A 15,328-nucleotide genomic window follows, 5' to 3' on the forward strand; every position below is an offset into this window, starting at 1 on the left:
GGAAAGTGGCGTGATTTGAATTTTTAGGTTTTTTTTAATATAACTACCGTATTTTCCGGGCCATTAGGCGCACCGGAATATAAGGCGCAACAGTCCGATGCGCCTTATATATGTAATAATTCCATATATAAGACGCATCGGACTATAAGGCGCAGGGTCGGGGGTGTGGCGGAGGTCCGGGGGCGGAGCGGAGACCTGACGGGACGCGACGCCGAGAAGAGACGCGGAACGCGGGGAAGGTGAGGGGGAGGTGGAGAATGGAATACTTACATAGGTCCCCGCTACCGGAGACAGCAGATCTCCAGCAGGAACTGCAGACCACGCGGCAGAAGTTGTTCGTGCCGCGTGGTCTGCAGTTCCCGCTGGAGATCTGCTGTCTCCGGTAGCGGGGACCTATGTAAGTAGGGTCCGCTGCCCTTATATAGGGCGCACCGGACTATAAGACGCACTTTGGATTTCCAAGGAAATCCAAGGCTTTTAAGTGCTCCTTATAGTCCGGAAAATACGGTAACTTTTTCTAACTATTTTTCAGACCCCCTAGGGTTCTTTAACACTAGGTTGTCTGATTGATCCTACCATATACCGCCATTTGTATACGGTCTCTTCAGCACGTACTGATTGACCTTGCTTACACTTGTTACCCCTCCCCCCTTCCAATTTTTTAAAGCAAATTGACGGCAACAACCGCAGTTGTTACCGGTGGGTGTTTGCTGCAATATGCCCCTGAGCACTCTCCATACATTCGCAGCTGGCATGTGCCGTAATACATGTCGGTTAAGATAAAATATTTTGTAACTATTATGTCATGTACAAATAAACACAAAGAAAAGTTACACAATATCCCAATGTACTATTTGTATCAATTCAAGGCTTTATTGTTTACTTCCTGTGGATAATTACCGGTCCATGGTCACCTGACATCACATGATCATGCACGTCATGGGTTGGCTGCGGGTGCATGGAGAGGGCTCACGAGCTGAGCCCTCTCCATAGCCAGCAAGTTTTTGATGTCATCGGGGAGCGGCGATCCGTTGTCATGACAGCCTCAGGTCTTACGAAGACCCGAGGCTGTCTCATTTTAACCCGGCAAATGCGTTTTTTCACCAATTTGACTGCATTTTGAATTTTTTTCCTGCTTCCCAGTACAGGCAGTCCCCGGGTTACATACAAGATAGGGTCTGGAGGTTTGTTCTTAAGTTGAATTTGTATGTAAGTCGAAACTGTATATTTTATAATGGAAGTTCTAGACAATTTTTTTTCTTTTGCCCCAGTGACAATTGGAGTTTCAAAATTTTTGGTGTAATTGGACCAAGAATTATCAATAAAGCTTCATTACAGACATCTTACAGCTGATCATTGCAGTCTGGGACTATAGTAAAGCTTCCAGAGAGCTTCACCAGAGGTCACAGTGGGCAGAGGGGTCCGTCTGTAACTATGGGTTGTCTGTAAGTCGGGTGTCCTTAAGTAGGGGACCGCCTGTACACGCCATAGAAGAATAAATACGATCACTATGAAGTGCAATTTGTTACGCAGAAAACAAGCTGTCTCAGAGCTCTTTACTAGTGAAGATTTACGTGTATAGATTTTTGATTGTGGGGAGTGAAAAATAAAAATGGAAAAAAAAAAAAGGGTGAGGTCCTTAAAGGGTTAATGTACACAAAGTAAACAATTAAATATATTGTTAATCTGTAATTGATTCAGAAAGCAATTGGAAAATTGTATATCACTTTTCTTTTCATTACACAAACACACAAACATATTGGTGTGCTAAAATAGGGTGAATACAAGTCAACGATACCTTACCTTACATGTCTTACTGTTTTGTTTTTAAGGTGGAGCTAAAATTTCCAGCACCAAGTAAACCTGGAAATTATCAATACACCGTGTTCCTAAGATCTGATTCTTATATGGGTTTAGATCAGATTAAACCACTGAAGGTAAGATAACCTTTTACTATGTATATAGATTCCTGTCATCCAAAAGAACAAAACACTGGACCACAGAAAAAAAAGTCAATCATTGTAAATTTTAGTCACATTAAAGTCATGTTTTACCATACAAATCTAGAGAGTAGTGTATGGCAAGTATTTGGGGCAAAAGTTCCAGCCTGCCTGGATACAGATCTAGCATGAATACACACTAGTGGTAATCCATTCTGTTAAGGACGAGAAATCCTGATGGTACCTTCACCATCAGTATTTCTCACTAATTCCCTTGGACACCTCTTTCATTTGACAGAAGGTGTCAATGGCAGATCTTAATATAAGTATGAGCCCTATATACAGATTGCAAGAACGCTATACTCCCCTACGGCTGCTTCTTCCCGTGGCTCAATCTTCTCTTCCGGGCCGCACACATGACACTGACAGGCTTCCGCCTCTTGATATATTGGGCAGGTGTTTATGGTGTAGAAATAAACGGAGCCGGCGACTTTTCACATGTGGACAGTAACACCCCGCACAGGCCCAATCTCGGTTGTCAGTGCCCTCCTTCACGCCCCACTGTCGTGGAGGTGGTGGATTGGGGCAAATAATCGCTGGTGCTAGCTATAAGCTAGCATTTGCGATTATTTCAGGGCACAGAGGTACTATGAGGTAACTATGCTCCAAGGTCTCTAAATTATTTCTTGTTATTCAATAAATATATTTTTGGCAAGATGGGGATTTGAACTCACAACCTCCACTCTCTACCTGCCATAGAGATACTATGGGCTTACTAGTCATCAATGAAAGGATTTTATTTAACGAAGAGCTGCACTAGAGCTTCCATAGGGTTACAAAAGCTTAATGCACTGGTATGTAGAGATCTACTTCTCGGAGATCTTTCTATCTTTCTAAAACATTGGGGGAGATTTATTGTTGGTTTTCCTGGGCTTTTTTGGTGTTCAAAAGTTGCATGGAGGTTTTTTGCGACTTCACTATACTGGTGTAAACATATAGAGCATAGGAACATTCATTAAAGGGCCAAAGCCACTTTAATGAATCTGATGAGCAGACAAAGACACACAGAACTGTCCCAAGGAGCCTGCCTTAAATCCCATTATTCTTTTAAAAAACACAACAAAAAAAATTAAGACAATTAAATTGAATAAAAATGTATAAGACACAAAATAAAGGCAGGTGTATCCTCTGCACATCTGGAAAAAAATGTGGAGCCATGATGTCCAGTCAGTATGGTATCAGCATCCGATTATTATTATTACATGTCCAAGTGTCATCAGTTTTTTTTATTTTAACAGAAAAAAAAACTTTTTGCCCTGTCCAGTTGGTTGTCCAGCAACATTTGAGAAAAACAGGACTGCATATTCATGTCATGCTTGTGTCGTCCGTGTTTTTGGCAGATCCATTGAATTCTATGGAGGTCCGATGTCTGCATGTGAGAAAAGAATAGTGCTGCAATTTTTTTTTCTCCGTGCACATCCCTGAAAAAAAAAAATGACACGTGAATAGATCCACACGAATCAATGGGTCAGTTTGCAATCCGCTAAACAAATGGATAGCATACGGACATCAAGAAATATACGTTTTATATTAACATTACCAGGACAACCTTTGCGATATATATATAATAAACTGTCAAAAAAAAACTAAAGCTTCTCCTCACAAAGCACTAGTTGACAGCTACTGATCACATGCATTTCAATTGAAACGCACATGCAATCAGGCTGAGTGCCATCCCAGGCGTTTGCGTAGCATTTCTAAATGCAATGTAAACACCTCATGTGACCGCACTCTAAATTTTCAGATAATACTTTTTTTCTTTCCTTGAAAATATCATACCAGGATTGTGATACTTCTTAAGATATGGTATCACACTCAAAATTCTGGTATCACTTCAACCCTACCTTACAGCCCTGAATTGCTTACAAATATGCAGCCTTTTGTTGGGTGTGGAGTCGATAATCCAAACATCCGACTGACTCCTCGATTTCCCAAACCTTGACTCCAGCTCCACCAAAAAGTTCACCGACTCCACAGTCCTGTTTTCCTAGTCACTCTAGCAGTGCCAAGATAAGTGTGCTTTTCATTCCAGTGCCTTATTCCTCTGATATACAGCAGAGGGGCTTTACTCCTAAGCATATACATAAAGTGCAACACACATTCATCTCAACTAAAATAGGGATCAGGGGTACACAGGCTGCATGTGGCATGTCCGCACCCTGATGACAGTCCAATGAGCACTTCCATAACTCAATGGAAGTGGTGAGTGCAGCTGAGAGGTTCTCACTTCTCCTGCTGCTCTGTGTTTTGACTCCTGACCCTGGTTCTATGCATCAAAGTCGGGACCCAGAACAGGGCGCCCCAGGAGCTGGAGAGGAGTGGTAAGTTCTTGTCTGCTGTACTTCACTGCTTTCAGGTTCTCTCCTGCTCCATGTGCAGCTCTTCTCCGGGTCCACATAAAATCAGAACGGGACATGGAGCAGGTGGTGCATCTAGGGTGATGGTTAGATTATGAATAGGAAACATATTTAAAGGAAAATTCATTATTTTTATAATTTATTGTATGTTTGTGGAGTCACATTTATCACAACTCCAACTCCACAGCCCTGGATTTGATGGCACTCTAAGAAATCTATAAGAATGCCTGCATGCCCAATATAGAAAAGTTGTATATTCTAGCGAGTACATGGTGTTGATGCTGTAAAATATGACTTCTACCACCAGAACTTATAGTAAAAATTTCCCTTTTTCTATTTACTCACACAGCTGGAAGTTCATGAAGCTAAACCAATACCTGAAAACCACCCTCAGTGGGATACCACTATAGAGGGTGATGATGACCAAGGGGACAGTGAAGGTTTTGAAGAAAGCTATGATGAGGAGGAGGAAGAGGAAGAAGACGATTAAGTTAAATTAAATAAACAGACTTAAAAGATTTGCACATAGTTGTCTATCTGATATCGGAGCTATTCCAATTGCCAGAGCCACAGAGTAGAAGTTTTTTGAGGAAATTGGATTATTATTTTTTTTAATACTCTTCATAATCCTGAGTGTATTGTGATGGTTGGCACTGAATGTCACACAGAGCTTGGCTATGTGTAAAGTCTTGGTGATCTGGTGAAGCCAACTGGTGCAAAGGAAAGCATTTACTCTATCTGAAACAAAATAAAGATTTTTATTCAAAAGATGATGTCTTCAATTCACAAAGTGCTCATCTTTGCCAGCTACAATGTCTACCACACACAGCCAGGACTTAGTTTGTCTTCTCACAAACAGCCTGATATAAGTCTACAACTTTCCTGCCATTTACTTAAATGGGTATTCCAGGAATAAGCATAATTCATATTTAAGTGGGTCATTAAAAGCCAATGTGTAATTAGCTGTTATTTTGCCTCCCTTACCAGAAAAATGTGGACATCTAATGTAATGAATTAAAATGCTATTGGCCCTTTAATCAGTCTGTTAAATTTGCTGCACTGAAGGAAACACAGGATTAGAAGATGGCCGCTGGTCACATGTCCTGGATCTGCCTGGGCAGGTCATGTGATTATCACTATGTTAGGCTGTAATTGGTTGGGTGCAGTGCATCCAGTATGGCCAGTGTTGTGTTAGACGTCATGTGCAGTGATGGCAGTTACACACATCATTACTGTGGTAACAGAGCAAGAAAGTATGTTCTATCATCACAGGGAGCAGAGCCTGAGAGGAAGGAGCTACTATTGAGAACTGAAGGATCATGGGACTTGTAGTTTCATGTGGCAGCCCATAAAATTTTGTAAATCATAAGAGTAAACTATTTAAGCTCCATTTTGTGATTAATAACATTGAGATTTGTTGTATTCACTTATTTATGCCATTATGGGATTTTGTAGCGGACTTTCATATTCCCGGAATACCCCTTTTAATCATATTTCCATGTACTATATATAATGTTGTATCCTCTAGTTCAGTTCTCCAAATCATTCCTCCAAATTTAAGCCTTACAAAGGCACATATAACGTCATGCTCTCTACAATGGCAGTTTTTTAAGAAGTTATACTTCTCCTTATTATCACTAGTCTCACTAGGAAAATGAATGGCTCTGTAAATCATGGGACCACAAGTTGTAGTATGTTTGTGGTTTTTATGCAAAGATGCCTTTTTTTGTAATGGACACATTGAGAGGCTATGTCACTTCTGCAAAGTCTTAATGTCAGGATAAGTAGTGATGTGCTCTGTGACTGTACCAAGATGAGAACCTACCAGCCTTCAATGTTCTTCGGAGCAGTGCCAAGCTGTATCTATCTGTCCTGATGCCGTGGTATCCACATAGGCAATATCTGTGCAGTTATTTTTGTGTAGATTCACTTGGCTTTCTGCAAAGTTGAGGGTGAAGATAGAGGCATGCACATAGGTGTGTAACGCACAGTAAACTAGTACACCATCAATGACTGTTCTGCATTTGTAATGTGTACTTCCACCCCCTTCCCCAAAGAAAAATAATGGTTGAGAAAAATCTTCATTTTCTGAATATTTGCTATTATACTGTAAATAGCATTCACATAGTTAGTGCTCCTGTATAGTATATACCTGTTTCTCCCAGGTGAATATTTCGTACTACAGAAATGGGTAACTCTCAGTTGTTATTGCAGAATGTGACAATAACAGGGTGCGGTTGTTACATCAGGGATTTTTATGGTTTGTGTAATACTAAGATTTGGAATGTGTAGAAAATGGCTTTCCAGCACTTTTTACCCATTATCCAATTTATGTGGCCAATTGGTTGAAACAAAAATTTGCCATGTTTCTGAAAACGGGTTGTTCTATAAATGCAAACTGACATTGAAAAACTCTTTGTAATGCGATAGTTGCAAATAAAATTCAGAGGTTAAATGAGATTTGCATAAGTCATTGTCTTGCATTATTTTATAAATTTTTTTTTTTTTAGAGCGGTCTATACAGCTTTATAGTTTTGACTGATAACCCTGTAGGGGTGTATAGCGAGGGCTCACTGACTAAGCCCCATACACAGTGGGTGTCGGCTGCATTGCACAGCTGCCAGAGTTGTTGGTGGCAGTTATCCTGTTGGATGCCATGGTCATACCCGATTGTGGCACCACATACCGTATTTAAATGCCAGTGCAATGACTGCTGGGCGCATATTAAAGTCTTGCATAGCTGTCATCAAACAGATTGTAATCTAGAAACCCTAGAGACTGGAATATAGAAGCTGTGTATCTATGGTTTACTGAAATACAGTTGTATTGCAGTATATTTAGAAGTGATTTGACCCCTTAAGGATCAAGTAACCTGGGGGTGGGGGAGTGAAAGATTAAAAAAAATAATAATAATTTTTGAAAAATCTGAAAAACAATGAAAATCTCCTTCCTTTAACCATATTGGTCTCACCATCCCAAAATGTCAACCCCTTCACCAAACTGTGACATAATGGTACTGCATTGGGTGTGGTGTGACTTTCTGACCCATGCAGTACTGTTACATCTTGAAGCTGTGGGTGCACACCCTGCTGTAACACCCACAATCAGAGGTACCTTCGATCATGGTGGTGAACCCTTTACATGCCACAGTCAAGTGTTTTTGTTGACAAAAACCAATACATATTTGGTATCAGTGTGTCTGTAACAATCTGTTAAATAATTCTGAATCATATTTTGGATCCATGCAGTGAATGCTATAAAGAAAAACCCTAAAAAAAACTTGGTTGATATCTTCATCAAATCCCACCTCAAAAAATTCAAGCATGACAGCGTGTAAGGGTCTACCCCCTATGGATCGCATCCCCCGTGCCGCTTACCAGGGGATCCGATCCAGTTCTCGGCAGCCCCGAGGTCTGCCAAGTGCCCCGGGGCTGCCCGATGTTCTATGCAGTCAGACCCCTTTCGGTTCTGACTGTAAACTGTCTGCGTATGTGTCTGCATGCTCAGACAGTTTACACTGCTCTACAATGAAGAAGTATTGTAGAGCGGTGTTTTGGACTTGAACCAGCGATCAGGGCATCACTAGTTCAAGTTGGAAGAAGTAAAAAAAAGTTAAAACCATTCTTTATTCTAAAGTTTAATCAATCTACTCACACAACATATGATTAAAAAAGGCCTTGAATACAGATATCATCATATGTTGTGTGAGTAGATTGATTAAACTTATTACTGAATTTTAAACTCAAAAACTTGCTGCCCCATTGCGTCTTCTATGGGAGCGGCGTGAGCACTACCAAAAGTGCGACGGAACAAAAAGCAGGAAGGCACGAGGTTCCAGTCGGAAGACCGGACTCGTGCAACCGGACTTGGCCTGCGTTTGAGAGCTCCGTTCACAAGTGCGGGATAGTCCTGGGAAGACGAACAGACAAACAACTAAGGAATCCTTACCCTCACCTGCGTGTTGCGTAACATAAGGAGAGAGAGGTATTTGAATGCTTCGGCAGAATTGTTTGCCATACTTTGTGACATTTGAAAATCTAGTTGGAAAGACGTTGATGCGGCGAAAAAACTTTGTTTTGTATTTAGGAAATGTAAGTTATGAAATTTTTTGGGTGCTATGACCATCTGCATCAGAAGTTGAGAATTTAGAACGTTGAAAATAAAGAATTTATCCAAATTTTTGCCAAATTAAATTTTTTTCGTAACTTAACACAAGATATCATCCAAATTTTTAAACTAATTTGAAGTACAACGTGTCACATGAAAACAATCTCAAAATCCCCTGGAAATATTATAGCTTTTCGAAGCTAAAACCACTTATAGTGACACAGGGCAGATTGAAAAATGGGGCTGCTTCCTAGAGACCAAAATAGGCTGATTCCCAAAGGGGTTAAATTAAAACATTATATACCGGAGGAAATGTTACTAGCAAAAATTATAATTATTCCAAAACCGATAGAGATCCCTCGAAGGTAGAGAATCATCATCCATATCTCTGCTTAATTGTGATCTAAGAATGTTTTCAGCATTACTGTTGGCAAAGACTAGCTTAAGTCATCACGTTTATCATTTTAAAAGACCATTCTGGATTTATGCCAGGGAGTCAAACCAAAGATGCAACACACAGGAATTTATTAACTTAATTCAGACTGCCGGGATAAGTGGGGTTCCCAGTGCATTCCTGACGATTGATGCAGAAGAAGCAATCGTCGGCGTCCACTGGGACTTCCTGAAAGCCGCCTTACTCAAATTTGGGTTTTTACCAAACTTTATAAAAAATCAACTGGGGCTCATTTACTTACCCGGTCCAGTTATGATCCCACTATGCGTTGTCTGCCGAGGTTTCGAGTTCTGCTGGGATTCACTAAGGTCGTGCGCCTGATATCCAGCAGGTGTCGCTGCTGCCCTGAGGTCCGCCGGAGTTCACTTGCTTCTTCCCGGTGCAAGTAAGTGCTTGATCTTGCGACACATTTTGTTTTTTAAATTCCGCGTTTTTTCTGAATCCGGGTTGTCTGACGGCCAGGCCCCCATTTCTGTCGCGTGAAAGCTGGTGCGATTGCGCCGAAATCCGATCGCGTGTGCCAAAATCCTGGCAGAATTCAGCACAAAACGGAAAAATTCAGGAAACCTTAGTAAATCAGCCCCACTGTGTCTATATAATAAACCCTCTGCCTTTATAAACAGCCTGGGATTTTTGCAGTCTGAGACTTTTGCAATCACAATCATGGAGTGTGACAAGGCTGCCCACTTTCCCCCTTATTGTTCAACCCCTTCCCAACATTTAACATAATAGTACTGCATTGCGGGAGGTGCTTTCCCACATTTTGCAGTACTATTAAGTCAAGCTTGTGGCACCGGCTCCTGAACAGAGACGGCACCAGAAGCTTTGGATGTTGGATGTATATTATAGCCGAACACCCCCTATCAGGCGCTTGACTGCGTCGTGTAAGGGGCATCACAAGTGAATGCCTCCCCTCCTGCTCCGATGGCAGCCCCGGGGACTGCCAGTGCCCTGGGGCTGTGCAAACATCTCCTGGGAGTCAGGTCCAGCCTTCTAGCAGGACCCCGCTGTAATACACTGAGCATGAGCTCATGAGGAGGGGTTGTGGGAAACCAGCTGATCTTTTACATTTATGGTGGAGCTGCCCATGTCTAACACACTACTGGGCACAAGTGGTAAATTTGTTTGAAGGAATATGCAAAGCTAAGACACCAGTCTCCCCTGAAATCTTTTTACATAATATATTAAGTGACAATACTATAATTAGCTTAAAATACAGGGTTTTTTTCTATTGATTATGTTCAATTGCTTGTATAGAGATTCTAAAAAAAATGGAAATCTGATTCATGTTATTTATACTCAGGATAAATGAGTTAAAGAGGACCTGTCACCCAATTTATCGGCACTAGGAGCTGCTTACTATGGAGCGAGGGGGCGGTCCGGGGAAGAGACAGCGCCTCGGACCGCCCCCTCATGAATACATCGGACAGCTTTGCAAGCTGTCTGATGATTACACTGTACCCGCCGCAGTGTTTGATAGCGTTACCGGAGGTTTCCGGTAACGCTATCACTCTAACACTGCAGCGTTTGATCAAGCACTAGGAGCTGCTTACTTTTAAAATTTAGGTGACAGGTCCTCTTTAAGGTCTACTGAATTACTTATGAGTGAAGGAGGGGTGATGCCCTTGAGAAAACTGCCTTGTGACTATGTTTTGATTTCCTGTTGTTTCCCCTGTTCTGTATTTGACTTTGATCCTGTTCCGCCTGCCCTGACCTGTTCCTTCGTCTCTGTCTCCAATCCCAAGCTGCCCGTCCTGACCTCCTGCCTGTCCCTGACCACGATCCTGCTTAAGGTTTGTGTACCTCGCCTTGATTCCCACGTTGGACAAAGTTGCACCTGTGGAACGACCTGGTGGTGCCACGGTGCAGCAAGTGCAACCCGCTTTGCGGCTGGCTCTGGTAAAAAAACGGATGCCACTTAGATTCTGGGCTCAGGTGTTGGCTTATGTCATCGTTCGTGGTGGTTCAGTGGATCCACTACCCCTGGAGCCTCTGGATAGGGAAAAATAAATAGAGGAGACTGTGTAAAGAATTTAAGGGGTACTCAAGGAGATTGAAACTATTTGGTATTGTAAAATACCGACCTCCTTCTTATGATTCTTATGATTTTATTTTGCTGCACCCCTATGCTGCCCCCCACCGTTAATTATTTCCTATGCTGCCCCCCACCATTAATTATTTCCTATGCTGCCCTTCATAATTAATTATATCCTATACTGCCCCTCATAATTAATTATTTCCTATGCTGCCCCCCAACATTAATTATTTCATATGCTGCCCCCCACCATTAATTATTTCCTATGCTGCCCCTCATAATTAATTATTTCATATGCTGCCCCTGACCATTAATTATTTTCTATGCCGCCCCCACTATTAATTATTTCATATGCTGCCCCCCAACATTAATTATTTCCTATGTCGCCCCCACCATTAATTTTTTTCATATGCTGCCCCCCAACATTAATTATTTCCTATGCTGCTGCCCACCATTAATTATTTCATATGGATGGGGGGCAGCATTAATTATTTCCTATGCTGCCTCCCACCAATAATTATTTCATATGCTGCCGATTATTATTAATTATTTCATATGCTGCCCCTCATAATTAATTATTTCAAATGCTCCCCCCAACAATAATTATTTCATATGCTGACCCCCACCATTAATTATTTCCTATGATGACCCTCATAATTAATTGTTTCCTATGCTGCCCCTCATAATTAATTATTTCCTATGCTGCCCCTCATAATTAATTATTTCCTATGCTGCCCCCCACCATTATTTATTTCCTATGCTGCCCTCCACCCTTAATTATTTCCTATGCTACCCCTCATAATTAATTATTTCCTATGCTGCCCCTCATAATTAATTATTTCCTATGCTGCCCCCCACCATTATTCCCGTCATCAAGCGGCCGCACATCCAGGTTCAAGGAGCGATGTGCTGGGGTGGTCTTCCGGCTACATCGCTCCTCATGCAGTTACAGTGCTCAAGCAGACGTTTCCGGCCGCATCGAGCACTATACAGTGACGGGCGGAAGTTTCCTGTCCAAACGGATGGAGGCCCCTGGCGAATTTATGTTATTGGGGGCCCCCAAATAATAAATACGGATTCGGGGGCTCGGCGCTGGTGCTCCAAGTTTTCGATGCAACAAGGGCCAGATAGAAACTGTCCGTGGGCCTTAGTTTGGGGACCCATGGGCTCACTAATTAAAGGCGTTCACCACATTTTCCTGTTAAATGTTTATATTTGTGTGTTTTATCTTCATAATCTACTGACGCTCAAATAAAGTCTCTTATGCATTAGATTTTTTTTTTTTTATTTAGGCCTTATTCAGACAACAGTTGTCTGTCCAAAAATCAATGCCCCTTTGCTTGCCATATTTACCAGAACTCAGGGAACAGGACTTGCAACACTATTGTTATCTATGGAAATGTAACTCCCCTGCTGCCTAATTACATGATGTCCGGAGGAGTCAGGAGGAGGCTAAAGACAGGAGGCTGGAGGACAGGATGCTACAGGAGGAGGCAGTCTGTAAGCTAAGGTGCACGGATGCAAGTACATCTGCCCTCTTTGCTGCAGGAAAGAAGAGGAAGCCGTGGGATCGCTGGGTGAGGTGAGTACACAGTTTGTTTTAGTTTCATATTTTTTACACACAGAACCACACACACAGCTCAGCAGAACCACACACACAGAACCACACACACAGAACCACACACACAGGCCAGCTACACACAGAACCACACACATAGCACAGCTACACACACAGAACCACATACACAGCTCAGCTACACACACAGAACCACACACACAGCTCAGCAACACACACAGCACAGCTGCACACACAGAACCACACACACAGCACAGCTACACACACAGAACCACACACACAGCCCAGCTATACACACAGAACAACACACACAGAACCACACACACACACAACCACACACACATATGCAACACCCTCGCCGATGCAAGGCAGAGGGGTTGTTGCGAATACGTCCCGCCATGTAGCTTGCAGCCTGTGTAGAGTCTGATCAGCCCCACAGCATGTCACTACATAACAACTACATAACACAGATGAGCACTGCAGCGGTAGAGCCTGCCTGGTAAGGCAGGAGTTAATTGTTTTATGTGATTCAATTCCAGCAACCAATCACATGTGTTATACTTTGTTTCTGTGAGCTGAGATGTAATTGGAAGAGTAGCTACCACCTGACCAGTGGGAGTAACAAAACCCCTGGTCAGGAAACTTCTAGAGTTGAGAAGGGACATAGAAGAGTCCAGTGTGAGGAGAGAGTTCACTCTCTCAGATCAGAGTAGATACTCTGAGGAGTCAGTGCCGCCAGCACACCAGACCAGAGCAGGAGAGCTCAGCTCCCTGCCTGAGTGTAGTGAGTTAGTCAGTGAGGAAAGGGGTATCATCCTACCTTCAAGGGTGATATCTGAAGCAACCCAGGACAAGCTGAAGCATCCTTCCAGGACACAGCTATCTTCCAGCCTGCCATTGCATCCAGGCTGATGATCCATTCTGTGGCTCCCTCCAACTGCATCTCCCAGTATTCTACCATTCTGTTAAGGCACCTTGCTACTGTTCCTGTCGGTTCCAATAAAGAACTGTAAGTTATTTTTGTTCAACGTCTGCCTCCGTCTGGTCCCTGCTACTATGGCTGTCACCATCACGGGCACCCTATCCACTACACAGGGACTCATACTCCAGACCCCAAAGGGTTACCGCAGGGAGAACTGCTATAGCAGCCTCTCCCTCATCATTTCTTGCCAACACCACCCTGCTGGAGACCTACCAGGCTGTAGGACAGCCCTCTGGTTCCCCATACCATGCACCATGACACCAGCGTGCCTAGGCCGCAACCGCCAGCCACTCAGGTACTGCGGGCCCGGCTGACTCCAGGCCCCAAGAAAAGACTAGGCCCCGGTGGGGGATGTTGCAAGTGGCGTCACGAACAGGATTTATACTTCTGTGCCTTATACTGGCAATATAGACTGTCCTTTATTACAAAGACTGTGCTGCCTAACCCTGCTACCATTCGGGTTTAGGCCCAAGTGATTGTGTGCATTTCACATTGAACTGTGCTACTGCTGCCACATGCTGTCGAGCAGGTTAAACCCTGCAAAGAACTTTGTCAGCTACACCCTGTACCCGCTCACAGAGGAACAGAAAGTGGGCATCCTAACCGGGCAGTTAAAAGGACCCGCTCTCCGGGAAGTCAAGTCTTGGCCCCGAGAACAGCGCCAGAATGTGGTCCAAATTCTTGATAGGCTGCGCAACACCTTTGACAAGTGTCAGGCTAGAGAAAGCTCCGGACGGCGCGAAACGGCTGTCGCCTTGCTTGATCCCCTGCTTCTACTTCTGCCCCACTTTGGCTGAACTATGTCGGACTGATTTTATGTGAAACTGCAATAAAGAAACCTTCTAACGGGTGAGTGCCGCAGATGTCTCTTCTTTGCACCGTTTAGTGATACCTGCACCTTCTATGCTGAGCACCACCCTCAAGGACATTCACCATTCTCACACCATCTCTGAAGATATGCACTAACTGCTGGTCTATAGGGAGTAGCGGTAGTGCCCCCATTGTTCCCACTTCTTTGATTATTGCTTAACCTTTGACAAGTGTACTGCCTCAGAGTTGAAGCAGCAATTCTTCGGGAAAAGACAGAAGCCCAAAGAGTCCCTCAGAGACTTTGCCCTCTCCCTACAGGAAACATGGAAGGCCATAACCCGTCTTGATCCCAAAGACGCTGAAACCTCTGACCAAACCCTGAGGGAACAATTCATTAATGGACTTGTTGATAGAAATCAAAGGTGTCAACTAAAGATCATCTCTTCTCAACATGCCCAGGCCTCCTTTCTTGAGTTTAAGGAAATTGCCATTGACATATTAGGGGACCGCCCGCCTACTGGACCGCAGAAAGAGCCTGAATCCGTGGAAATGGAGGACTGGAGTCAGAAGGAACCCCGCCAGCGGTGCAGCTACTGCCGTAAATACGGGCATGAAGAGGATGGATGTCGTCAATTAAACGACAAACCCTTGGAGCTAAGGGCCGACCCCCAAGGGAAGAACCTCTAAGTCCCCGAGATGCCAACTGGATGCCCAGGTTCGTTTGGACTCGCCCCATGGTTCATGTAACCATCAACAGAGTTACCCTACCGGCTCTCAAGTGACCACCCTCCAGAGTGCTACCTTCGAGAAATGATGTGGAGGAGCATCCTTAGTCCAGCCTCCCAAGGCTTACTTGAACATTATTGCTACGAACAGAAAACCTGTACCCATCCATGGCTACTGGGATCCCACACTAACCATTGGAGACACTGAGTTAACCAGACAGGGTGTAGTGGTGACACAAGTGCCCGAAAACGTTAACTTCTCCCTGGTACTGGGTACCAACG

General features: G+C 43.5%; 1 protein-coding gene across 1 annotated transcript in view; it reads left to right on the forward strand.

Annotated features, from left to right (window-relative positions):
• Positions 1–6,817, forward strand: part of SEC63 (SEC63 homolog, protein translocation regulator) — a 33,969-nt gene extending 27,152 nt beyond the window's left edge. Inside the window, exons 20-21 of the mRNA XM_072141839.1 lie at positions 1,833–1,937; positions 4,707–6,817. Coding sequence (XP_071997940.1) covers positions 1,833–1,937; positions 4,707–4,847 — 246 coding nt within the window. The 3' untranslated portion in view covers positions 4,848–6,817. The remainder of the gene's footprint in view (positions 1–1,832; positions 1,938–4,706) is intronic.
• The last annotated feature ends 8,511 nt before the right edge of the window (positions 6,818–15,328 follow it).

This window comes from Engystomops pustulosus, chromosome 3 (genome assembly GCF_040894005.1).
Source record: "Engystomops pustulosus chromosome 3, aEngPut4.maternal, whole genome shotgun sequence".
NCBI classification, from domain to species: Eukaryota; Metazoa; Chordata; class Amphibia; order Anura; family Leptodactylidae; genus Engystomops; species Engystomops pustulosus.